Below are 25,187 nucleotides of genomic sequence, written 5' to 3' on the forward strand. Positions count from 1 at the left end.
ACGAGGCATTGCCAAGGGATGGGCCAGGTCCCCTTGCAAAGGGTTTCACACGAGGCACCGATAACCCAGGTGATGTGGCTTGTGGAAGGGGCACAGGCTGTCCTCCCTCCAGCTCCTGCCTGTGCTCTCCAGATAAGCCCATGCAGATGAACCAGGCCTTGTTCATGTCCAGCGGCCAGTGTGGGTACGTCTTGCAGCCCGCCAACATGCGAGACGACATCTTCGACCCCTTCGACAAGAGCACGCTGCGGGGGGTTGAGCCGCTCTCCATCTCCATTGAGGTCAGTACCTCAGCCCAGTGTGGGGGCAGATCCACACGGTTATACCGAGCTTGGGGCGATATAATGGTTTTCCCGGGTTCCTGGCCTCTGTCTGCAGCTGCTCCTCACCAAACCCCTCAGCCCCTGCCTCAGAGCTGTCCCGCAGCGCAGGCTTGGCGAGCGCCCGCGGAAGGGGGAGACCCACGGGTGCTGCTGAGGGAAGTGCCACCGACCAAACTGGGCGCCTGGAGAGGAGTCGCAGGAGCATCCGTGGATGCTCCCCCCGGGACCCCTCCCGCCCGGGGCCCAGGGCCGGCAGGTGGCATCCACGAGCCGCAGAGGTGGCATCCCTGTCCCCGGAGCTGGGCTGGGGCTGCGCGGGCGCAGGATGGCTCCCAACGGGGTAACACAAGACCCACGCCTCGTCCCTTCCTCGTCACTGGGTTGCTCCAGGCTCAACATTACTGACCTCGCTGTGTCCCCTTCCTTCGAGGTCCCAGCGGACTGTTCAGCCCATTTCTGGGTTGCGCTGCTGGTGATGATAAGAGGATGGGGGGCTGCTGGTGGGGGGTACCGGAGGAGGGACTGTGGACACCCTTTGAATCTTTTTCTTCCCGTGTGGCGGGACCGAGGCTGGACCGTTCCTGTGTCAGCTCACGGAGCTGCACAGCAGGGGCTCTGCAGGGGTATGGGACAGCTCGCCAAAGCTCCTGGAGGGATGGGAAGGCTGTGGCTGTGCCAGACCAGATGGCTCTTATGTTTGGACCAGTGGCTGTCCCACCAGCCTGTACAGGCATCCGTAGTGGTCTCGCAGCTGAGCAGTCGGCAGTTTCCTTTGCAAGTCCCTTCAGCTCAAGCAGACCTTGGGGAGGAGGCAGCGGGAATCCTGCCTTTAGGTGCTCGCAGGTTTCTGACAACATGCACAAACTGCAGCTCCTCTGAGGCCCCTTCTGTTTTGGAGTGATCCCACCTCAGAGAGCCACTGCCCTGCTCAGGGAGGACACCCCATCGTGTCCCATCTGCACCATCAACCGCATATCCACTGTCTCCCTAAAAATCCCTGTCTCTTTTCCAAACTCTTCCTGTATCTTGGGATGCAGCTGCAACCAGCAGGTGTCAAGAGTCACTGTGCTGTAGCCTGTCACCGTCTCCTTTAAGAGATGGGCTCAGCCTTTTGTCCTCTGGCAAAACTGCCCGATGTCCCCACCAAAGCCAGCTTTCACGGATGGAGAAGCCGTCTCAAGCCCAGCATGACTCAAAGCACATGATCCAGCGTTGGCAGCGCGTCCTTCCCCTGCAACAGCAGCGTGCCGACAGCACGCTGGAGTGACATATGGCCACTGGCAAGAGGGAGCTGAGATTTCTTTCTCCTGCAAGGAAGCAGGTTGTCATCTGAGTTGAGCACAGACTGTGCTTTGAAAAGGAGGCAGAGCAGCAGCAGAGAGCAGCTCCTTTTCATCCTCAAGCCCAAAGCAGGAGGCCCGAGAAGTTTTGGCAAAGAAGGGGGTGCCCAGCGTAGCTCTCCAGGCGGGGGAAGGCGACTCGGCTTGGCAGCCCAGCTCTAGCTTGGCAGACTGGAGGAGGGATGCTGTGGTCCCAGCCCTGGCTGTGCAGGCGGCAGACAGGAACCTGGGGCAGTTCAGCTGCCTTTTTTTATGGCTTACAAGTCAAATTGGTGATCGGTAACACCATAGCAGCTTCCAGGGGTGGGAACTGTTTTTCTCCACAAGGCAGGCAGGGTTGGGCTGGCTGTCAGTGTTTCTTCTCTCTCCAATTAGCAGAGCCAGGGTGATTTATTTGGAAAGAAAATGTCATAGTATGCAAACAAGGTTTTTCCTTTGCTCCTGTCTCTTACCAAGTCTCTCCTGCTTCTGCCCAGGTCCTGGGGGCCCGGCACCTTCCCAAAAACGGAAGAGGAATCGTTTGTCCTTTCGTGGAGGTGGAGGTGTCCGGGGCTGAGTATGACAACGCCAAGCAGAAAACCGAGATTGTGGGTGAGTGGGTTAGTGAAGGGAAGGGAGAAGGATGCACCACCACTCCTGACCATGGCGTGAGCAGTGGCCACTGCAGCAAAGCCTGGCCCTGGAGTGGGGGCTGCCCCCACGCTGCCCCTGAGCTCAGCATCAGCCCTGGTGGGCAGCAGGGGGGCACGGGGCTTGGCGGGGGGCTGCCCATTGACAGTGGTGTTTTGTGACTAGCGGACAATGGCCTGAACCCTCTCTGGACCCCGAAGCAGTTCCACTTTCAGGTCAGCAACCCTGACTTTGCCTTCCTCCGCTTCGTGGTGTACGAGGAGGACATGTTCAGCGATGAGAACTTCCTGGCTCAGGCCACCTTCCTGGTGAAAGGCTTGAAGACGGGTAAAGCGCTCAGGGAAGCGGGGAGGGGGTGTGTGTGTGTGTCATGGTGGTCTTCACCAGTTTGCTAATTGTATCCTTAAGCCAGGGAGACGCTGAGTTTCATGGGAGGACACTGTCAGTCCTCAGGCTGGCTCAGTCCCTCCTGTACCCGTGCCAGGTCACATCCCCAACCAGGCAAAGGAAGCAAGCAGCAGTTTACTGACATCCCTCAGGGCCAACTGCTGCTCGGGGGGACCCTGGGGGTTGGAGAAGACCTCCTTGAGTTCTGTACCAGGAGACTGACACGTCACTGGCTATGCTGCAAGTGACACCAGGGCTGTTTCTGCCATAGGTTTCCGAGCTGTACCCCTGAAGAACAACTACAGCGAGAACCTGGAGCTGGCTTCCCTGCTCGTCAAGATAGACATTTTCCCGAGCAAGGTAAGGCTGGGTCACGCACAAGAAGGTGACCGTGCTGCAGGGCTGAGGAGCACAGGCAGCGAACCCTGCCTGGTGCTGCCCGCTGTCCTGCTCTGCTCGCCTCCGCAGCGGCATGGCTCTGCACTGCTAGCAGGTCAGTGCAGCGAAGCTCAGCATTTGTGGCCTGGCCTGAGCGTGTGCAGGATGCTCAAGTTTTCAGCATTGCACTGGTGTGATGCATGGAGGGCTGGCAGGATGGGAGGCACCAGGCTCGCCTCCTGCAGCGAGCCGAGGCCTTTCAGGCAGGGTCCTGCCTGGACTGCAGTTGACTTGCCTGGATATCCCTTCGGCAAAAGCTGAAGGAGGCAGATTTGCTCCATCCCAGTTCCCATATGCGCTCCGGGGAAGTTATAGCTCAGTATCACAGAGCCCGGCTCATCCATGTTGGCATAAGCAGAAGGCAAGGCTCCTTCAGAGACAAATGTTTCTTTTATTTCTTCATTTAAAATGATGCTGGTGGGAGCCAGCGATGGTTGTTAAAGACAGAGCAGCTGCGTGTTGCAAATGCTGAGACCCCATGAGCCCTGGACACCCTGCGTGGCAGCTCACAGGGCAGCCAGGGCCCTGCATCGGGACTGCCTTTACTACAAGGCATACACTTTAAAATCCTAAGCTGTTTACTACTGTATTTTTTTTTTTCTGATCCAAGCAGGAGAATGGCGAAATAAACCTCTTCAGTGCTTCAGCCCTACGGGAACGAGCAGGGGATGCTTCCAATCAGCTGCTGGCAAGCAGAGGCAGAGAGGGGTCCTTCGAGTCGCGGTACCAGCAGCCGTTCGAGGACTTTCGTGTGTCGCAGGAGCAGCTGGCTGACCACTTTGAGAGCCGGGAGCGAAGGTATGCCAGTACTCTTTGAGCTCTTCCCAGCATGACACACACCCCCCCTCAGCATTTAGTCTCCTTGGTGGAGGCAGATAAATGCAGCCTCCCACTAACCCAGAGCAGATCTGCAGCCTTGGTCGCTGCATGGAAGCCCTAAATTTCAGTATGAAAGTTGTGCCAGTTCTTGGGGGAGTCGCTGCTTTGGGGTCTATGGGAGTTGGGTGGGACAAGGAGCTGCCACCCTGCAGCCGGTGGCACTTTTCCCTGGCACGGAAGATGTGCTGAGCCCCGGCTTTCCTCCCGTGGGGCAGCTTTTGATACGGGTGCATTGCCCTTGACCATCCCTTGGTCAGCCTGAGCTGTGTCCCCTCTCTCTGTGCCCCCCTGCAGGGTACTGCGGAGGACCCGGGTCAACGGGGACAACCGGCTGTAGCCCATTCGGCGGGCGAAAGCACCTCCAGTGCTTGTGAATCTCACGGCACGCTGTGAACTGGTTTCTATGGAAACGGCACTGCTATGGCCTACTTTCAGGCAGCTTTTCCAGTTTCTCTGCTGAAGTGTGTTCCAGTGGAGAAATAAAAAAAAAAAAAAAAAAAAAAAATTTGGAAAAAAAACCCAAACCCTAACCAACCCCAAACACCCACCAACCTTCACCACCAAGCCCTTAACGAAGCACATCGGTGCGTACAGCCTGCCAGCCGCCGAGGTGAGAGACGAAACTGTCTATAATCGCAAGGAAAGAGACCTTAAAAAACAAAACAAAACAGAACACCAAACCCCAACCAGCCCTCTGCCGCTGCTGCTCTGCCCGTATTCCCAGAGATCCCGCTCCTGCATAGCTGCCGGAGGCCCTCTGCAGCCATCCCGTGCTGTACCTGTTCCCAGCGCACCGGGCAAGGGGGGACTTAAGCGACCAAGGCAGCGCGTATCTCTGTCCTGGCGGCATCGCATCTACCTACCTGTATAGCCACTGCCTATGGGTCCAGTAGTGAAACTCTACATTTACAAGGCCGCTCTAGCTTTAAATGACAATAAAAGTGTCAGTATTACATGCGTGGTGGCTCAGGTGTCTGGCGGTTTGCCCTCCTCCAGCGGTGTCTGGCTGGTGCTGGGTGGAGGAAACTGGTCTGCAGCCCTGCCTGGGGTGGGGGGACTGCACTGCTCCCTCCTTCCTCCTGGCTTTAGGGAGTTTGCAGCTACTGGGGGGAAAAAAAAAAACTAAGCAGGAGCAGCTGCAGGTTTAATGTTGTTCACTCAAAAGGATAAAACAATGCTGACCATGATTTTCTGAACTGGGCTGGGGACAAGCAGTTACTCGGGGCTGCAGAAGGGCTCTTAGGATGGAGCTATCTGGGGTCCAGCACACTGCTGGGACATTCACACATGGCTTTACCCCACGGGTAAGTTGTTGTGCTTTTAAAACAAACGGAAGGGCTGTGACTGAGCATTCCTCGCTCCCAGCCGAGCAGCTGGGTGCAGGCCACAGCCATCCCCATGCATAGGGCAGCTCTTGGTAGGACCAGGCGTAAGGGCATCACCACGGGCTTCCCCTAACCCCAGTGCAATCACCAGTCGACTCACATTCGTCTTTTACGCTCTTTATTTAGGAACAACCAAAAATGTCTGGTTTCATTTCAACAAACTGTACAAGCAAGCTCTTCCCCTCGCCCACCCTCACATCCACATATACAAAAGGAAGGGAAACTTGCCGTTCACTTCTCAGAAGTGGCATTGTTGCTACAGGGAGTTCTTGCCCTCAGAATAAGAGCAGGTAAAGTCCATAGCAGGTACAAGCTACCCTAGCCCTAGTAATAGCCACAGCCCACAACCACAGGCAGCTTCACTTTTTTTCTCTTTAAAACCTTTACCAAAAGTAAAAACTATTTCCTGTCTCACACGATTGCCAAGGTGACCATCTAAAATTGTGGTCTTAAAAAAAACACAATAATAACCCCACTGGAACCCCCCACACCTCCCCGGTACAAAGACGGTTTACACAGCAGAGCCCTTGCTCTGCTCCCTAGCTGCAAGGCCACCCTTATGAAAGGTCCCGTTGCAGCTACAATTACATTTTCCTTTGGATAAATCCAAGCAAAAATTCCAGGTCATTCAGCACCAGCATGATTTCTAAATAACAATAATTAAAAAAAAAAAAAAAAAAAAAAAAAGAGACCCCCATTAGGCTGACTTTGTGGTCTGCTGAGAAACAAAGTGATCAACACGCTGTTCCCAAAGTCTCTCTTTTAGTGCAATGTTAGTATGTGCAAGGGGAATCACAGCCACGTACCCATAACACCACCAGGAGCCAGATGGGGCAGAGAGAAAGTGCAATTTTAGCAAGAAGTTTTCTATGCCATGGATTCCTAGCCCAACCTTCACTAGCACCAGTAAGAAAGAGTCCTCCTAATACCACCCTCCATCAGCACAGGAAAAAAGTGGCTTTAACTGTGCCATCAAAATACGGCCAGCATCAGCCAACAGAGCACTCTTTACTGGAACAGGCAATAACAAGAAAACAAAACAAAAAAAATAACATAAATCACTGCTTAGGTAACAGAGCTCCTTTGCTCTGCTTTAAAGTTTTGTAATGCCAATCCAGCATTCCTGGCAGGGACCACTGCCAGTAAAATATACAGCAGAAACTAAACTTGAAAGAAAGGAAAAAAAAAAAAAAAAAAAAAAGTATAGCTTGCAAGTTTCTCATCCCCCCCTCCGTTTGTAGTGTTGCCTCATCTTACCCTGCTGCTTTTGTGATCAACTGAGAAACTACAACAGAGGTTACTGCAGTGAGCCGAATCACATCAGGCCACTGGTTGATTTGAAAAGAGCGAAGCCAAAATTATCCGGACAACAGGAGAGAGAAGTTTATAAGCATTTTAAATACTATCATCAACTTGACAGGAAGGTGCAGTATCATGTTAACTTTCTAATTTGTGCCTAAGTGCTGAAAATCATTTTTCTCTTCTGATTCCCAGCGGCCCAGCTTCCAAACATCACCTTCTGATCAGGTTGCCTCTATAATGTCTTTAAGAGAGGGGCTGCAGGGAAAGCAGAATACAATAGATCTACCCGTGACCAAAAATTGTTGCTTTTCATTTAAAACAACAACAAAACAAAACCCCAAATGGAAAAACAGCCTTCTGCATCCTCTTTTTCCTCCTGAACAGACAGGGGACACCTAGCAAAAATTAACCAAGCAGGTATCTTGCAGCTCCAGCTTCTGTGCAAGTGTCACCCGGGCAGCTTAAGGTTCTGCGTTCAGCTGTGGGTTGACTACGGGATTTCTCATCACAACTACCAGCAAGCTACTGCTTTTGCTGGTGGCTTCTGGTGGTGATCATGCAAACCCCTGGCAGGGAGGGGACATGCAGCTGCACTAATACCTGCAGCTGGAGCCCTGTGGGCATACGCTGACCCCTGCATGCCATGCATCAAAGCAAGCACCTGTGCCCATTCCTCTCGCCGTGGCTGTGGGCCTGATGTGCAGCAGTGCTCAGCTCTCAGGCAAGTCGAAATAGGAGCCTGCAAATCGTGGTTTGTTTAGTGTTCTGCCAAAAAAATATGAAAAAATATGAAAAAAGAATGATTTCCAGGATGCTAATTAAGGGGCTGAAAAAAAAGCTACCCAAATGAAACACAGAGCCACGTCTAGAAATCTCACAGCAGGGCCTGCTGATAATGAATAAAGTAACTCTCTTCCTTGCATGAGGAGGACCAGCAGCCCTTTACATGAGCGAGCCAGGTATGGCACAAATCAGGGTTTCGGGTTATTAAGCAACTGGATTGTGCCCTTAATCTAAGCAGCCTCAGAGACATAAGTAACAAGATTCACATGGATTAAAAATGATGGTTACTACTGTGCCTGTCAAGCCCAAGCTCATACACAGCGGATGGAGGTGAAGAATTTAATTCCCCTTCCTTACTGATGCTGGCTACACAACCTCTATCTTACAGCCCTCCTTTCAAGTCAAGATAAGTCATCTTTTGATTAAATGATGATAAATATTCACACACTGTAGAATTGTGGTGACACTTCCTCTTAACACCAGAAGAGCTGCTGCTGGGACTGTCAAGCCACCTCTCAGTTTTTCCTTTCAGTTTCAGATGCAAACACATTTCTAATGTCCTGCACCAAAACCTGAGTCTATTTGGAGATGACACCTGCCTCTCCTCAGCTTCGAAAACGATACAATAGGGAAACAGAGGACCACAGAGCTAAACCCTCAAAAATCTTCAGCTTATATTTTCATGGAGATTTCAAGTCAACTAAAAAATGCAGATAACAAGGAATGTAAGAGTTAGAAAGGGAACTTGATTACTTTTTGATTTTTTTTTTTGTCTCTAAATCTTACCCTCCCCAAGCAATGGAGCTTGCCAGCCCCATTGCCGCATCTGAGGGGAGTCTGCATGGAACCACTTTTTAAAATTCCTCCGACCCAAAAGAAAGAAAACTCCTGCTGTGCTTGTATGAATGCACGGAGACAAAGCTCAAAAACCTCAGCAGCTTCCAACCCTCAAGGCTGTTTTTTCTGTGTACACCGGGAAATTCTCCCTCCAGCTCACAAGACTTCTCTTTTCAATTTTTCTGGAAAACTGGCCGAATACAATCCAAGTGCAAAAAATTTCAGCTAGTGCATGGAAAAATGGTTCGAAGGGACCAGTTCACACCATAGTCCTTAAGCATTTCTGTAGATGGAGCGGGGATCACTCTTCCAATTAGCCATAGGCCTTTAAGTGTACACCAAAAATCCCACAGAAAATCACCTTGAATGGGCAAACTATACTTCCAACATATTTATATAGCAAGTAGTTAGTAAAAGTGTACATTTTTAATGTACATCTTAATGAAATAAAGAATCAATGGCATATCTGAACTGTATATATGTGTACTTAAATAAACCTGCATGTACATAGACACTAGAGAGTAAATTGACCTACCTGTATTTGTTCTCTGAAGGTAACACCGTACATACACTCATACTCTCGGGCCGCACGACTCCCAGATCTGTTACCTCCAGCTCTAGGACCACCCAGATTCTCCCGTCACCTGTGACATTTTGGGGTGTGCAGGACTGCACCCGTGAGGGTGAACCACCGGGACTCCGGCTGTCTTCGCAGTGCAGCCGCCCCTGCTCTCCCAGAGGAGAGCCACAGGGATGCTGCCCGGCTGAGCCGACACAAGCCCAAGGTGGGACGGCTGAAAGTTATGCCTCCAACCACGGCATGACCAGCAATAGTGCTTCTAAAGAGAAAGACATTTAGGGAGCCTGGTGTCACAGCAGGGTGCTTGGGGTCGACTCCACCCCTGCTCGCAGCGTTTTGGGGAGGGTTCCTCTGACTGCTAAGAGATGGTTGCAGTGAGGGTGTCTGCATCTGAGCGCGTTGCCCCGGCTCTCTTTAAGGCGCAGGTCATCTCCTTCTGAAGCAGATGCTCAGGCTTGGCCGCAGGGGTTACACCATGGGCCAGGGGAGCTACGTGAGCTCAGGCGCAGGCACCCACCACGTAGGCACATACCGCCAGGCGAGAGGAAGCCCTCTCTCTTGCAAAGCACTGAGCAGACAAAATCCCTCCTAGTAGTTGAGCAAGGCAGCCTCTTAAAGAAGAGACAAAGAAAGAACTGGAAAAGCAAGGGCAATTAAAGGTAGAAATCAGACACCATCTTTGGAAGAGGTTCTGAAAGAGCTTTTTCGTTTTTAAACCAGATTTTTTTGTAAATCTCTGGATCTGATCCTTTGGGGCTTGCTACCCACCCTTCTAATAAATATCATTTACCACCAACAATAAAGTCTCCCACATTAAAAAGCTCTCACTAAATAAAAACCTTCTACTGAAAAAGCTTGGCTGAGTTAGCTTGGCAAAAATAAGGAGCTATGACTACTCTCCATAAATACATCAGCGGATAAACACCAAAAACTATTTAAGTTAAAGGACAATGTTGGCTCCAAAACAAACCAGGAATGAACCGGCCACGAATTAATTCAAACTAGAAATTTAAATAAAGTTTCTAACCATTCAAAGGCAGTGAAGTTCTGGAATAGCCTTCCAAGAGCAAAAGTGAAGGCAAGACATGGAACCAATTTTGAACTGGGATTTGATTAGTTTGTGACAGAATGGTCTGACACAGCATTTGGCTGGACTATTCAGCTCAAGAGTTTCCCTTCTAGACCTTGTTTTCTATTAGAAGAGAATATTAAAAAAAATCTTTAAGTAGTTGCATCACACAGCAACCACCCAAGACAACATGGGCACATTAAAAATGTACAGGTACCGGGAAGCGGGAAGGTTAACTGCAAAATTTATTTTACTGTTTCTCCAGAACTATTGCAGATGGACTGGAAAGGAAAAAAAAAAGTGGGGGGGGGGGACAAAAAAAAAACACGACTGGAGCAAACACTTTAAGTTACCAGCACTGCTGCAGGAGGATCTGTCATGTAGGGCTGCAAGAGGGAAACTTCCTGATTGCAGAAGAGCTGCTGCCTCGCTGATCCCTTGGAGACAACAATGACTTGAACCACTCACAGCAATGCTGCGTATTCTCTGCGTTTGTTCTCTGAAGAACAGCTTGTTCTCTCTGAACAATGAAAAGGATTCCAGGTCAGTATGGAAAAATTATTATGTGCTAGTTCTCAGTGATTAAAGGGAGACTTGGAGATTTAATAGCCTGCTACAGTCAGTCTCCAGGAGCGCAGGGCAAAATATTCTAGCCAGCAAGGGACAAATGACACCAAACTCCATCTCCTGGGTTGTCCATGTCTGGGAACCTGTTACTTACTGGAGAGTATGCAATGCTAAATCTAACCTCATCTGTAGGGATGAAAATCTCACTCAGCTCCCACCGGACTTTAATGCAAGACTGGCAGTTTTCTTCTCAAATACCTTTCCTTTCCTAACACACACATACACGCTTGCGTGCCCGCAAAGCCCTTCATTGCCAGGGCTTAAGGATCAGAAAGAGCGGAGAGGATATATGCAGCCATGCCAACCTTTAGAGAACAAACACCTTAATGGACAGATGAAAAAAAAAAAAAAAGAAAAAAGTACTGTGCCATGATAGTCCATATCTAAGCAATGACCTTGTTTACACAATGTCTGAGATTCGTTATGCTTGTATAGGCAGCTGTAGGCATCGGTATATGAATATGAAATCTGAAAGTCTGTCCACTGGAAAGCAAACAAGAGCATCCTATTTCCTGGGTGCGAGCTGAGCCTCCGCCTCCGCCAGCTCTCAGCCATCTCCTCGGCTGGGCCACTGAGAGCTCTGCACTAAGTGCCCAGTTTTTGCACGCGCGCTCTCTCGTGTGCTGTGCTCAAAGGTCTCATTTATGGCAGTGCTTTATCACCATGTGCTGCTCCTGAGGTTTGCATCAGGCCGGCCCATGGGTTTTTAAAGACCAAAAATTTCTTCTCAAGGATAAGAGCAGATCCTCCAAAGCTGGTGGTTTGAGTTCAGTCTGTTTCTGAAAAAGAACACAGGCATCAGAGATGCTCTGGCTTGCTGCAGGGGCCCGTAACCCAGGTGGGGTGCTGGGTGGGGAGGAAGGGGTGCGGGAGTGCCTCGGGATGGGCAAAATTGGGAGCCTTGGAGTCAGCTGTGGAGAAAGGCCAGCCTCATTCAGAGGGGCCAGGAAATCTAAAAGTCCTCACAGGAGTGGAGCTGGACTTTGGCCAGCAGCAGGGCTAAGGCGGGACGCAGCCCATGGCAGTCTGAAGCTGTGCACCCTCACTGGGCACATCCTGCCTCTGTGCCATGGGGAGTGATGGGACCACCTCGCTCTGGGTGGCATAAAGCCCCGCTCAGAGGGTGCTAGCAGGGGCACGGCCATTGCCCTGGCACAGGCACAAAAGCTGGCCCACCACCCTGCCCCAAACTATTCCCGCTGCAATGCCTCCCCAGCCCACTCCTGCGACCGCAGCCGCTCCCCAACAAGGTGCACAGGGCAGCACACATCCAGACCTCTCAGCTGCAAGAAGGGCAAGGCCCCATTTAAACCCACGCTCCATCTCCTCTGCATTAGACAGGGCAGGGAAGCAATGAATTTTAGTGGATTTTTTAAAATTTTTTTTTGGTTTTGTTTTTTAAGGCCTGCAGCCATGGCAGAAGTGTGTGGGAGGCTCCAAAGGAAGGCAGCGGGGCTGGAGAAGATCCCAGCTGCCCAGCACGCCAGCAAGGGACTGCGTGCATGGAGCAGGCGAGGGGCTGCGCAGCCCGCGACGGGACAGGGCAAGCGCTCGGCCATCCCCATCTGGTGGGAACCCAGCCAGGGAGGAAACGGCCCCCAGCTGCACTTCTGAAGAGCCCACAGAGGGCTTGGAAACCACCTCTCCTCTCCTCCACACACACGTGCACACACACGCACATGCCTTTTCGGAAGTGAGTCCTGAAGGAGGGGTAGGGCCAGCAGCTGTAAACAACCCTCCATGTCCTCTCCCTCTTTGCAGCCTCCATCTTAAACACCGAAGCCTTGCCCCACACCAAAGACGGGTGCTCACATCTGGAGAGCTGGCAGTGGGAGAGGGAAGGGAGGAAGCTCTTGCCTGCGCAGGCAGGCACGGGTTACATCTGCTGCTTGAGGCCAGGGGGAGGCATGGAAGGAGCCTGTGGCATGGGGGACAGCGGCCAGGCCCCCTCCTTCCCAAATACCCGTCCCCTTCATAAATAAACCCAAGGGCCACCTTCCCCTGGGGCAGGTAAAGGGACCGGACACTCCTGCTGGTTTTACTTAGGCTTAAAGTAAAGCCAGGATTCGGCTTCAGAGCGGAGCCAGCATCCAGTGACCAAGGCAGGCAGGGGTGGGCAGGCAGCAGCACTCACGGCATCTCACCGGACCCTCCTCATCCTCCTTCCCTGGGCTTTCCTCACCGCTTCCTCAGTTAATCCCAATCAGCAGGAGCGGACACTAAACCCTTCCCTAAAGCCTCAGTTTCCCAAATGGGAAACGCTCCGTGCCCCACGCTCGCCCAAACCCTCCCGGGGAGCCAGCCCTGCCCGAGGCGGGGGTCTTACCGAGCCGCGCGGCGGGTGGCGGGCCGGGGGCATCGGGGGTCCCGGCACCTCCTTCCTGTCCACCCGGCTCCCACGACTCGCTGCTCTCCGACACCTCCGAGCCGGCTTCGCACGGCCCTTTCCGGCTTCCCGCCGTCTCGCCGGCGCAGGCCTCCTCGGGGACGGTGCCCCTGCTCTCCTCCTCCGCCTTCACCGCAAACCACACCTTGAGCTGCTGGGCGCTGAGGTGGGAGCGCTCGCAGAGGCCGGGCAGGTCCTCCTCCCGCAGCCCCTTGTGCTTCTCGTAGTAGTCCTCCAGCACCTCCCGACCGGTGGGGCTGACCTCCACCAGCCCCGGGGGGAAAACCCCCCGCCTGTAGTTCTCATACCACTTCAGCTGCCCGTTCTTGTAGCCGTACCGGCTGTCCCCGAACCAGCGAATGACCTCGGCCCGCGGCAGACCCGTCTGGGAAACGATGGCGTCGTACTCCTGGTTCGTGGGCCGCTGCGTCTGCACAAACATTTGCTTCAGCAGATGCCGCTGCTGGGCCGTTTTTTTAAAGTTCAGTTTGGTTTTCGGAGGGGTGGGCGGCCGGCTGGAGCTGCCGTCCCCTTTCTCGTTTGTGCCGGCCCCCGGTAACTCGCTTTTGCCGTTGGACTCGGTCACTCGCAGGTTCTTCAGGTTGATTTTGATGGGACTCACTTTCCGCTCCATCGAGTTGGGGTTGTTGCCGGAGGCGTCGACCGAGCCGTTTTCGCTTGTGGCCCTCAGCTCATCCGAGGAGTCTTCCCCTTCCCCACCACCATTTTCCGCCTCCTCCTCCTCCTGCCGAGCTGCCTCCTCCACTTTCCTATTTTCCTCTGCCACCTTCTTCTTCCTCCTCTCCGAGAACCAGCTGTCAATCTCCCTCCGCGTCATCTTCGTTTCCCCCCTCAGGCGGTTCACCTCTTCCTCCGCAGGAAGGGGATTTTGGGCAAAACTGCTCTCCAGGGCTTTCAGCTGCTCCGGTGCCCGCTCTTTGTACTTGGTCGGCGTGAAGTCGGGCGCCTGGTGCCACGACTGCCGCCGTGGCGGGTGGTGAGGGGCCGGCGTGGCCGCCGCCGCCGCGGGGCTCAGCTCGGCTCCTCTGGGCGAGACGTCGAGGGTTATTTCGGGCAGGGAATCGAGAGCGCTGTCTCCAGGGAAGACGGCCCGGCCGCCTCTCACGTTCCTGTAGTGGTACCTCCTATCGCTGAACCATTTTCGAATCTCCTTGGTGGAAAGGCCCGTGATTTTTGTCAGCCGCTCGACTTCGGCCTGGCCAGGGAACTGATTTCTGCAGAAACTGCCTTTCAAGGCCGAGAGCTGCTCGTGGGACTTCTTGTTTTTGTAGACGTTGGGATCCAGGAAGGTCTGCGAGGAGATCGCCGGGCAGGCGGTGAGCAGCGACTGGCCGCTGTTGACCACCTTCACCCCCGATGCGTTGCTGGAGCTCACCGTGCTGTGCTGTGCTGCCGGCTGCGGCTTGGGGACAGAAGTCACCGCCAAGGTGAAGGAGGAGCTGGTGCCCTTCAACCCGTTTGCCATGATGGGCTGCGTGACCAGCAGCCCCCCCGTCCCCTCCGGCTGCCCCACCACGTGGCCCGGTAAAGTCGCCTGAATAAGATGGGGGACGCTCCCAGGATTCGCAACCAGAGGCGTGTTCAAAACTGTAATGGTGGGTTGGGGCACAGACTGAATAACGGTGTTGAACATCTTCTTCCTGGCGTCTTCGATCTCCTCTGGTGACCAGCTGATGCCTTGCTTCAACCTCTGGGCAGTGAACCAGATCTTCAGCTGCTCTTCTGGGTACTTCGTCACCACAGTCAAGTAGCACAGCTCAGCTTTGGTGGGGTAGGGGAACTTGTGGAAAGAGTTTTTCAGGAAGCTGTTGGAGTCCATGGCGGCGTTGTACGTTGGAATGCTGCTCAGAGGAATCATCACCTTGGGAAGAGACTTGGACGTAGGTAGCTGCTGATGCAACGGGGGTTGCTGCTGCAGTGACACGAGTTGTGCAACACCTGCCTGCAGAACAGGCATGTTTCCTATGATGGAGCCATTCACTATATGAGATGATTTTGTCGAACTTGCAGTGGGCTGACTGACTGGCACGGACCCGTTTGGGAATGAATGCTCTCCATCTTTCACCTCCGACTCACCGCCCAGCTGACTGGACACATTCTCCTTCAGTGTGTGGATTTTTTTGGCCTCTGGTTTGCCTTTCATTATCTTCATGATGGGGGTTTTAGTAATGATAATTTCAGACTGGCCATCCACCCCTTCTTCAGGGACCTCTCCCGGAAGGTCATGGCTGCTGGCGGCCTCACAGAGACTTTGCTCCACAGTTGTACGATTGTCCTGCTTAGCCACCCTCCAGATGAAGCTCGTTTCACCAGCGTGCGACTCTGCATTGTGGTGCGAGAGCCCTTCATGGCTATTTGCCAGAAAGTTGCACGCAACACATGCAAAGGCAGGGTCTTTGCTAAAGTCTAAGTGCTCAGAGTCCAAGTGCCCAAAGAAGTGATGAACATCTTGAGATCCAAAGTCACAAGACTTGCAGATATAAGTGTCACTATCAGCAATACCACGGTGCCCATTAGACAAAGCTCCATTATTACTGTTACTGGCACCAGCATCGCTAGCTGCTGGCCCTTCCGCAGGAGCATCTTGTTGCGTTCCTTCACGATCATCTTCTACAGCGTCCAGTTCAGTCTCCTGAAGCACCAGTGTTTTTACTGGTATCATGCAGGGAGTTGTGGATTTTCTTTTGCTAGCCATCACTACAGTTGATCCAGATGATTATTTTTCTTTCATTTACATTAAATTCAAATTTAAAAAGCGCTATTGCAAGTGCTCTGTGGTCTAGATTCCAGCATATTCATGATGTCCAAAAGAGTTGTCAAATATTGACAAATGTTCATATTTGCCACTGAACCTGAGGACAAGGGAGAGGGAGGAGGGGTTAGTTCTCTTGGCATTAGACAAAGCACAACTGTCCTGGTATTTAGCTGTTTCACTCGATAAATCATTTTCAGCCTCTTTTGCTGGAAAAATTTAACCTGACCTTGGATTTACTGTATTTTCATACATACAACCTGCGAATTACTTGTTCAAAAACAAACACACAAACATGCCTCTTTTACAGCCCACATCAAATTCTCATTTGAGGAGGAAAACCACCGAAATTTCCCCTCACCCTGCCCTGCCAAGACCCGTCACCGGTGTTTCAGCAGGGAGAGCAGTGCCTGGGCTCCCTGCGCACCCAAGCTCCCAGCTCAGCAGCATCCAGGAGGCAATATCAAGCACAGCCACCCTGGGAAAACCACCTGCTTTCCATCAGAAAAACCTGATGAAAAACCAACGCGTTCCCCACAGAATGTTTCGATTTCTTCAAAATTGGCATTTTCCAACCATCCTGTCGGGAAGCTTCTCACCAGCTCAAAGCACCGTGTCTGTGCCAAGGGCCTCTGCCTGCAGAGACACCTGGAGCTCTGCTGCAGGGAGCAAGGAGGCTGCAGCCAGGTCTATATATTTTAGCCCTCCTTGCAGAGCAAGCCTGCAAAGCATTTGTGAGATTGCCTCCCCACCCCATGCACACTTTGATGCTGTTTTAACAGCATCTGTTGAGTCTTCAGCTGGAGCTGCAAGAGAAGGTAAGGCCCCAAAACTCAAGGGCAGCATCACACACATGTTCCTGGCTCCCAGCCTTACCCTCCCACCACCTTTGAAGCTTTTGGCATTCACACAACTCAGTGTACTGGGCATACTTCCTAAGAAAGTGCAATTTCTCTGCAACACAAGCCCATTTTTCTGGGCTTGGGGTGACCAGAGATCTATCACATGAAAAAAATTCCTTTTTTTTTTTTTTGCCCCCCCCCCTTTTCTTTCTTTTTCTTTTTTTTTTTTTTTTTCCTTTTTCTGAAGCTAAAGCAGTTCCTGATCTACTCCAGCCTGTTGAAGGCCACGGCATTAGCCACAACCTTATTCCTGGCCTGATGTAGTTTTGCCATCTGCACGGCGGATGCTCCTTGCCTGAGATCACAACCGGAGTGCAGTAAAGCTGTCTGCTATAGCTGGCACCAGGAGTCACTTGCCTTGTGACGGTCCCGATGACAGGGAAGGCAGCACATCTGAGGGAGCAACATCTCTGCCTTCACCCCTCTGTCAACCTTTTATACAGAAACTCTGCTTTTTTTCTTTTAAACACAGGGGTAAAACAGTATTTTTCCAGATTGCAAGGTCACTTGGAAGCATATGGATGCACTGATTCATATTACAAAGACTCTGTGCCAGATCTTCCTCGGATTTACAGTAACAGCAACGGAGCTTTATAAAAACACTCATAAAAACTTGAACTAAAAAAAAAAAAAAAAAAAAAAGACCAACTTACCATCCTACCAGATGACTCACAGAGGTAACTCCTATCAGCTACAGCAGTTGTGCACCAGTAGCTTTCTCATATCAGATATTCTGAGCTGATCTCATGCACCGAGAAATGCAGATCGGGCAAATGACTTTGTGGTGCTTATGCAATACCTCCTCTGCTTATTTTTGTCAGTAGCTTTTAGAACAGAGGAGTGAAAGGTCCTAATGCAAAAAATCAAATGGAGGAAGTACAATTTGACTTCCCTAACTTCATTAGAAAATTTAAAAAAAATTGTTCTGAAAGCTGACATAATTTTTTCCAAACAGGAGAGCCCGGATAGCCAACTCTGGCCTCAGCAACTCTCAGGCACCGTTTAAAAGACTGACGGGAAAACGTAACTTCCCGTTAATGTGGGCTGATCTGAGATTACAAAACAGTCCTGTAAATAGTGTTAGTCATCACTGAACTTGGCATCAGAAAAGACTGTTTGCTATGCTAAAGCTTCATGAAAAGCTAGAAATTATAACTAAAAAAAAAAATCTATAAATAAAAAAGGTATTAAAGCTGTGATCTGGATTTAGACAGTGTGAGTTGCATGCTCTCAATACCTGCTTTATGCCACTCTCATCCCACCTTTTCGTGGTTAGTCTTTCCTTCTGCAGAGGGCCAGAAAGTTATTCATTAGCATTAGCAACTCGAATACTTGGATGACTATGAATGGGCTTTGCTATTCACAGGGGAACAGCATCCATTTGACACCAATCCTAAGATCCTCATTTTTGATGCTAAGTTAAATATTACACAATCTAGCAGGGTACGATGACCTTTCCAAGTCCAGTCAATTAGGAAAAAAACAATAAGACCAGCCTGAAGGCTACAAAATATAGCTTTAAAGGCTGAAGGGAGTTTCGTGTCAGGGAAGCAACAGTAAAAGGGAATTCTTATTTAATTTTATTCTGCAGCTCTAACACAGGCCAGGGAGAAACTGCTGGGCCCTCTGCAAACTTTTTCATTTCCACCAAACTCCTGATAGAGATCCAGTTCCAGAGTCTCCATTACCGAGACAGCTCTAGTCCCAGACAGACCTTACCTAGTGTTTATGGAGTTGCCAGATATCAAAAAGATGATTTTTATCTGTCAACAGAGTAAATTTGATACAGAGCAACGGAGACACACAAAGACCCCCATTGTGCCACGTTAGTGGAGTGCCTCTCCCAAGCACGCCATCACTGTTATTTTGGGTAAATGTGAATGGCCTGACCCACCTATGGAGAACCTAAAAGCTCTGTATTTCATTTACCAGCACATTTGCATCAAGCTCCGTGCTCTCTCCAACAACTTTCGTTAAAAATGCAATCAGAGCGGCCCCAGCCGCCAAAGCTCTCCTGCTGGGGCTCCAATATTAATGCCACCTGAGAACACAGATTGCAAATTTAGCTGGAAGTGAATCACAGTGCCAATTTAGTGGGGGAAAAAAAATTAATCAAGTGTACTGTTCGTCCATTTCATTTCCATGGTACAGTTGCATAACAGCATGTTTGGAGCATGTTTTATTCACTGCTCACCTTCTGGAATGCACTAATACTTTAATACACCACTAATATATAACAGAATGGATAATTCACCGATTTCTCCGTCATTAAAGTAAGTGAGGCTGTTTTAATGGATAGGGTAAATTAATGGCAGAAAAATTAATCAATTAAAAACCAGCCTTACAGCAGAGCTCAGTATACCACCACTGCGAATGTCTCAGACTAATTTGTACAGCCATGTGTGAAGAACTTGATTTCCTGTGTGTTATTTTATGATGAACTGGAGCAAAGAGACATTAGCTGAATGGAATAGCTACCTGGCAGCCAGGAAGACAAAGGGATTGTACTTAAATTGATGGTTCCTATTTAATTTATACCTGCTAATTTAATAGTGAGGTAGCAGAGTAAGCAGGTCAAATGACCTGTCCACCTAAATCTGCCACTGCTGTTGGAAATTCGAGGGAAAACTGACTTAAAGCAGAGTCAAACCAGTTTGGTCTCAGTGATGCTCCCAGAGAAACTAACGCTGGAAGGAAAGGCAGCCCAAGGACTCCTTTGGCCAGGTCAGATCCCAGCCCAATACGTGGCTGGGGGTACGTTTCTCTCATATCTAAAGCACCAGGAACTGACCCTGGGGCTGATGTGTGTTCACCCACACAGACAGCGAGACAACTATACACCCCCGGCTCCTGTGACAGGGACGAGCAGCCTGGCCATTGCACAAGACAGGCATGAAACCAGGTGAACAGCTTGGGTTGGGTTGGGGCTCCCCATCCTTGACGTACGGCCGTGATTGCTCATCTGCACAGCACCCAACTTAACACAGTTAAAAAAAAGTCACCAAGGGAAGGCTCTGCTCCACTGGTAGATGCAATTTTACGCTGTTATCACCACATCATGGCTACAGGGACAGCCAGGTTGGTGGCCATCCATCAGTTTCTCAAGGGTTGCGGCTCAGAAGTGACAAGCCCCGTACACGGAGCCAGCGGCAAGGGCAGCGGAACTGCAGGCTACCGCCCTGCCCGCATCTGCCCGTCTCTCCTCCGTGCAGGAGGCAAACAAAGGCCACAGGCTGGCGACCTACCTCCAGCTTACAAACAAGCAGAACAAGTAGAAGGAGCACCACAAGATGTGCTAGGCTGTGATTTCAACTACCCCAGCCATTCAGAACATAATAATAGAGGAGGAAGATGGAAACTGTTAAATCTGGGGTCCCAATCTATGAGAACAGTGCAGCATTTCTGCTAGAGACAGCCCAAAACCTGCAGTGCTGCTATGAGCATTCCCCTCCTGCAGTGTTCCCTCTACCAACCCTCCTTCCTCCCCAGCACAGGAACCTTCCTATCCCCATCGGCAGGTCCAGGTACACACCACTAACCCTCTGTGGAGCAGCTTTGCCTCCGCTGAGGAAAACAATGCTGAGACCGGTCAAAGTGAGCCTAGCAATTTCAGAAAATTTACTTCTGCAGAGATTAACAAAAGGAGGTTTCGAAATTTGCACTGCTGAGTATGAACTTTCAGCTTTTTCCAGCTTGGCTGGATATAACTGGTTTGGTTTTAAATGTTTCAGTGAATTAATGAGTTAGGTTGTTAATGCAAAACATTCATTCCGCATAGTGCCAAGGTCCCCAGTTAGAAGATTAATTTTTGTGACCTTTTGCAAACCTCGCCTAGAAACAACAACCAGAAAAACCCACCAGGCAGCATCACCGGCCAGCCAGCGCACAGCCGGGCACAGCAGCTCCAGTCCCACCGCCCGGGCATGGGGACAACAGGACAGTTGCCCTTCTCTGCCCCCAGCCCAGCCAACCCTGGGTGCCCAATGCTCACAGCAGGGACAAGGCTCCACGTGGACACGTAGGATGGCTACGTGCTCTATTGTGGGCTCCGGTGTTTGATGCAGCTCTGCTGAAGAGTGAATGCTCACATAAAAAAAAAAAAATAAAAAAAATCAACAGCAAAATAGAAGTAAAATAACAGTTTTCTCAACACTTTTGGTGCCTGCTAGGCAGGCAGACACACTCCCCAGGTCAGAGACAAAGTTGATGTTTCTGTCTCATACTAAGCCAAGCACAATATTGGCACTTTAAATAATAGCGGTTTGTTTTCAAGCTGAAACTCTGCAGGCCCCAGCTGATAGCATAATGGGGGGGGGGGGCGGGGATCAAAAGAGGAAAAAAAAAAGTTGACGTTTGAGATTTTTTGTGTCTCCCCTTTGGGATCTACCTCCAGCCAGGCCCAGAAGATGCACGTCTGTCTTTGGGAAGTCCACAGATGACTTCCCATCTCCCCACCGGTAATTAGCAAGTAAAGGCCAGTAAACAAAAGATCCCTGTGGCCAGCACCAATGAGTGGGTGCTCTCTGCAGCACCCAGACCCGAGCCGCCTTCCCCTTCCCAACGTCAAGCACCCCAGAGGGAAATCCCACCGTGTTTCACAGCAGGTTCCCCCCACCACAGCAGACACCCCGTTTGCTCCAGGCAGTGCTGGGTGCCAGCTCAGTAGCCTGGGAGTGGGTGCATTTACCTGGGTGCTGGGGAGGGGAGGAAAAACAGGTCCACGCAGCAGCAAGTGCAGGTGTACGCGAGGCACAGCCCCACGGCCACCTCTGTTGCCAGCCACGGCAGTCCTGGGATTCTATTTCTCTTCAGTTGGGCATTAATATTTGTTCTGCATTTGGAGTCTCTTCATGAGAAGTCATGTAGGAGTTTCACCAGTTTTATTAATTTATTGTCAAAACGCGCCCAGTATGGACTGGCAGAAGAGAGGACGGCTGGAGGCTCCTGCACCCTCCAGATCCAGGCGAGAAGGGGCAAAGGCTTGTTCCCTGGCCAGAGGCTGCCCCACACCAGTTCTAACCTGGGTTTCATCACCATGGACTTGGAGTCACAGGCTTTGGTTACAACAAAAACGTAACAAAGTGTGGGGAAAGGGCATACAGCAGCATCACCAACAGCTTCGAGGACACAGTCCCCTGCCAGGAACAGGGCAGCTATTGCTAATCCATCCCAGGGACACACTACATGGATGGACATGCTCTGGCAACTCAGCAAAGACCTCTCCAGGCTACATCCCTGTGATTCAATAGGGACAGACACAGTTACAAGGAACAGCCCACCTCTCCAGAGCAAATCCCAACTTCCAGGTGCAGATGGGACCTCTCTTTTAGCTGCGGCAGCATAGCTCTTTAACAGAGAAGAAAAGGCAAGATTTGGCAGGACTGACCTCCTATCTTCCCAGTCTGTGGCTGTGCGTGCTGGCTAGCTGGGGTCCAGCATCCTCCCGGAGTAACTTTGCAAAGCCTGCAGCTGGAAGGGAAGTCACGGGGTGGGATCATCTCCAGCAGCCTAAAAATGCCAGCAGCAGAGCATCATGCTGGCTCCCAGTAATTGGTGCACATCTCCATGCCATGCCCTTGCCTAGGGCTTGCACCTGTAGGTAGCATCTGCCACTCAGAGCTTGGTCCATAATGCAGACCAAGGTCGTGACACACTTGATTTTTCGGGGGTTTAACCCTGGACTGGACTGCAAGTTCCCATGAATGAACAGTTAATGAGATTTTCCCCTTCGGAGCAGATCGCTACTGCACTAACACTGCAGGCACTCAAAATTCAGGTGCTCTCAACAAGAACAGGGAAAGCAACCAGCAATAAAATAACCGCAGCCCGAGAGAAGCCACGCAGGCAAGAAAAGTCACTTCACATCTTATTATTTTGCACTGCACAAATGTACAAACACATGTACAAATTTCAGCAGTTTTGAGCTTCAAGCAGCATCGCATAGTCAACATTTGTACTACGGAACAATTTCTCTTTATGTCGACTGGTCAGGGTGCTTTGTAGCTTAAGCCCGGCTTTGAAAATGTGGGTACAGTCTAAAGGCAGTGGAAGCCGGTTGACCAAACAATCGTATTCATTCTCCATTACTTGGCAGGCCTAGAGTAGAAAAGCGTCTTTTCCATTTAGGCTAGTTAAACAGAGCTATTCATTAAAATTTCGCCTTTCTACAAACTGCTGTACTTCTTTTAAAATTTGCCTTTAAGATCTCTCTCCTCTGCCCCACAACACTCCTCCTCGCCCTGTTTCAAGTCGTCACCCATTTACGAGCTGGGTTTTCGTATTGCTCTCATGCTTCCATAACAGCAGTAACTTGCCTTTGCCGTGGTTACCTGGGTAGAGGCTGGCTTGCTGCCTTCGCACTCAGGGACTAATCGTAATTATCTCCACTTTTTTTTCAGAGGAGCACAAAACTGAGCGAGATGGAAGGCTAGAAAGGGGTGGCTGAAACAGAACGCGATTAGAGTATAAAAATAGGTCACTAGGATAATATAACCTTTAGACTATTGGCAATGTGCCCCCCTTAGAGACAAGCCTGCGTGCTATATTTCAGGAGGATGTCAGGAATAAAAAAAAAAAACAAAAAACCAAAAACCAACACACATCAAAACAAAACCACTGATCATCCCTCGGAGCTTTGCATGCTTCTGTTTGAACATCACTAACATTAATTCACTCACTCCTTTTCCTCTGCCCTCATCCATTTGATCAAGCACAAAATAAATGTTACGCAATCATACCATTAACATCTTCCAAAAAAATAATAATCGCTTTTGGCACAGAGGCTTCATTACAGATTTGCTCCGAGTTACGCTACCTTAGCAGGGTTCACAGTCCCAGCATCCCAGGGACCCACCTCCATAGATTCAATCCTCACATTTTGTCCATGCTGCAAAACATTCCTGGCGTTCCCCCAAAGGAAAAGGTCCAGCAGACAGATAATCATCTCTCAACAGAGCCAGCTCCGAGGTTAATGCTACCAGCAGAGGACACCAGATAGCATTAATGGAGCTTCAAGAAGTCCCTCAGCTCATCCGTATCTGGGTCTCCCATCACCTCACACTCAGCTGGTGAATACCAGCGGGTTGGTTTGTGCCTGAACAGGACAGTATGAGAACATCGGTCATGTTTATAAATGCACAGGAGCTCCGATTTCAGTCCCTTGTGCTTTCTCTAGGAGGTTTTCTTTTTGCTTGCATTGTCAGGGATCTGTTTGTGATTGCAGCTTGATCACAGGCACCTCAAACAGCCCCATGCAGGTCAGTAATATTCTGCCACATCACGCTGGGACTTGCTACATGCCTTGCGATCCCACACTTAGAGCTTATTATCAAGCATGACCATTTAGGTAGGGCAAGACCAGCTTTGGCAGATGCAGCCTTTTGGAATGCGTGTGAAAAGGGGTAGGTTACACCTAAAATATAGTTCTTTTTATTATCTGAAATTGCTGCGCTGGCTCTAAGCCAAAAAACTATCAGGGAGCTCAGAGTAAAGACTCCCGGTTCCTAAATCAAAATGACAACCAGAGGTAGATCTTGGTCCCTGTTAAATTTCTGACGAGGGTACTCGAATCTTTTAAATCAGCAGGAAATGCTCAGCCCAGCTGGCGAGAAGTCCACAGGTAGGAGCACCTGGATGGCAACAGAGCACACAAAGCATAGAAGCCCACCGTGTTCTCAATGCTGCTGCAGCCTGCCCAGTCCCACAGAGTCATTTCGGGAGAAGCCTCTGAGCCTGTGTTTCTGAAGCACTTTTGCTCACAACCCCACTTCCAGGTTGGCACATCCACCTCCATATAGGTGACCCTATTTGGAGGCCACCACCCCCAAATTCGGGAACCACAGCTCTAGATGCTAGCACAACTTTTATTGTTAAAAGAAAAACAGTGCCAGCTTTTATACCAGCACCAAAATGATCCCACTGCAGAACCAAACACCCAACAGCCTGCTAGGGGATCACACAGTTTTCTCACCAAGCGTCCAAGTCCCTTGTGCAACGAAGAAACGCTTGCTGAAGACAGACTGATCACCAGTTACCGAGCGGCCACGTAAGGGACAGACCCGCAGCAATTCCAGGAAAATAAAGAGTGTCCAGAGCTTTAAAACAAGATGTGGGTGGGAAGGACTAAACCGAGCTACTAAATAGTACCAGACAGCAAGCGTAGGGCGCTGGAGCTGATCATCTGCAGCACAGACTGAAGACTATTAGAGTGCTGCAGCCCCTTCCCAGCTGAGCATTTTTGGATTACTTCATCCACCGTGCCCTTTTGCAATATGCTAGCTTCAAATGCTGTGTTACATTCTGGCTCAGCATCAGTTCCCATTCCCCCACTTACAGTTGCTATAACCAAAAAGACAACTGCAAAATACTTCGGCTGAAAGCAAGGAAACAGGGTCTGGCAGGTTGGGATCGTGGATTTTTTTATCGCATCCCCCCCCCCCCCCATGAATCCTGCTTCAGAGTCGTCCTTTCAGACCTTGAGCACAGCCGATGGCTTTTGCAGCTTATTGAGTCCGCTGGTTTATGGCAATGTTTTTCTGCTCACTGAA

General features: G+C 50.5%; 2 protein-coding genes across 7 annotated transcripts in view; one reads left to right on the forward strand and one right to left on the reverse strand.

The window, feature by feature from the left end:
- PLCG1 (phospholipase C gamma 1) overlaps positions 1–4,950 on the forward strand; it is a 50,238-nt gene extending 45,288 nt beyond the window's left edge. For 2 of the 4 annotated variants that reach the window (XM_075059352.1, XM_075059360.1), the window contains exons 27-32: positions 133–281; positions 2,140–2,254; positions 2,459–2,620; positions 2,952–3,040; positions 3,729–3,916; positions 4,292–4,950. In XM_075059352.1, the coding sequence (XP_074915453.1) occupies positions 133–281; positions 2,140–2,254; positions 2,459–2,620; positions 2,952–3,040; positions 3,729–3,916; positions 4,292–4,334 (746 nt within the window). In that variant the 3' untranslated portion in view covers positions 4,335–4,950. The remainder of the gene's footprint in view (positions 1–132; positions 282–2,139; positions 2,255–2,458; positions 2,621–2,951; positions 3,041–3,728; positions 3,917–4,291) is intronic. The other 2 variants (XM_075059368.1, XM_075059376.1) reach the window with 1 other exon arrangement.
- A 1,121-nt stretch (positions 4,951–6,071) lies between these two features.
- The window catches only part of ZHX3 (zinc fingers and homeoboxes 3), a 51,123-nt gene continuing 32,007 nt past the window's right edge, over positions 6,072–25,187 (reverse strand). Inside the window, exons 1-3 of one of the 3 annotated variants that reach the window (XM_075059399.1) lie at positions 17,295–17,425; positions 12,907–15,839; positions 6,072–10,473 (exon numbers count right to left, since the gene is read on the reverse strand). In XM_075059399.1, the coding sequence (XP_074915500.1) occupies positions 10,418–10,473; positions 12,907–15,682 (2,832 nt within the window). In that variant the 5' untranslated portion in view covers positions 15,683–15,839; positions 17,295–17,425 and the 3' untranslated portion in view covers positions 6,072–10,417. Of the gene's footprint in view, positions 11,360–12,906; positions 15,840–17,294; positions 17,426–25,187 lie in introns of those variants that run through there. The other 2 variants (XM_075059391.1, XM_075059407.1) reach the window with 2 other exon arrangements.

The sequence above is a fragment of the Buteo buteo genome, chromosome 2 (genome assembly GCF_964188355.1).
Source record: "Buteo buteo chromosome 2, bButBut1.hap1.1, whole genome shotgun sequence".
NCBI classification, from domain to species: domain Eukaryota; kingdom Metazoa; phylum Chordata; class Aves; order Accipitriformes; family Accipitridae; genus Buteo; species Buteo buteo.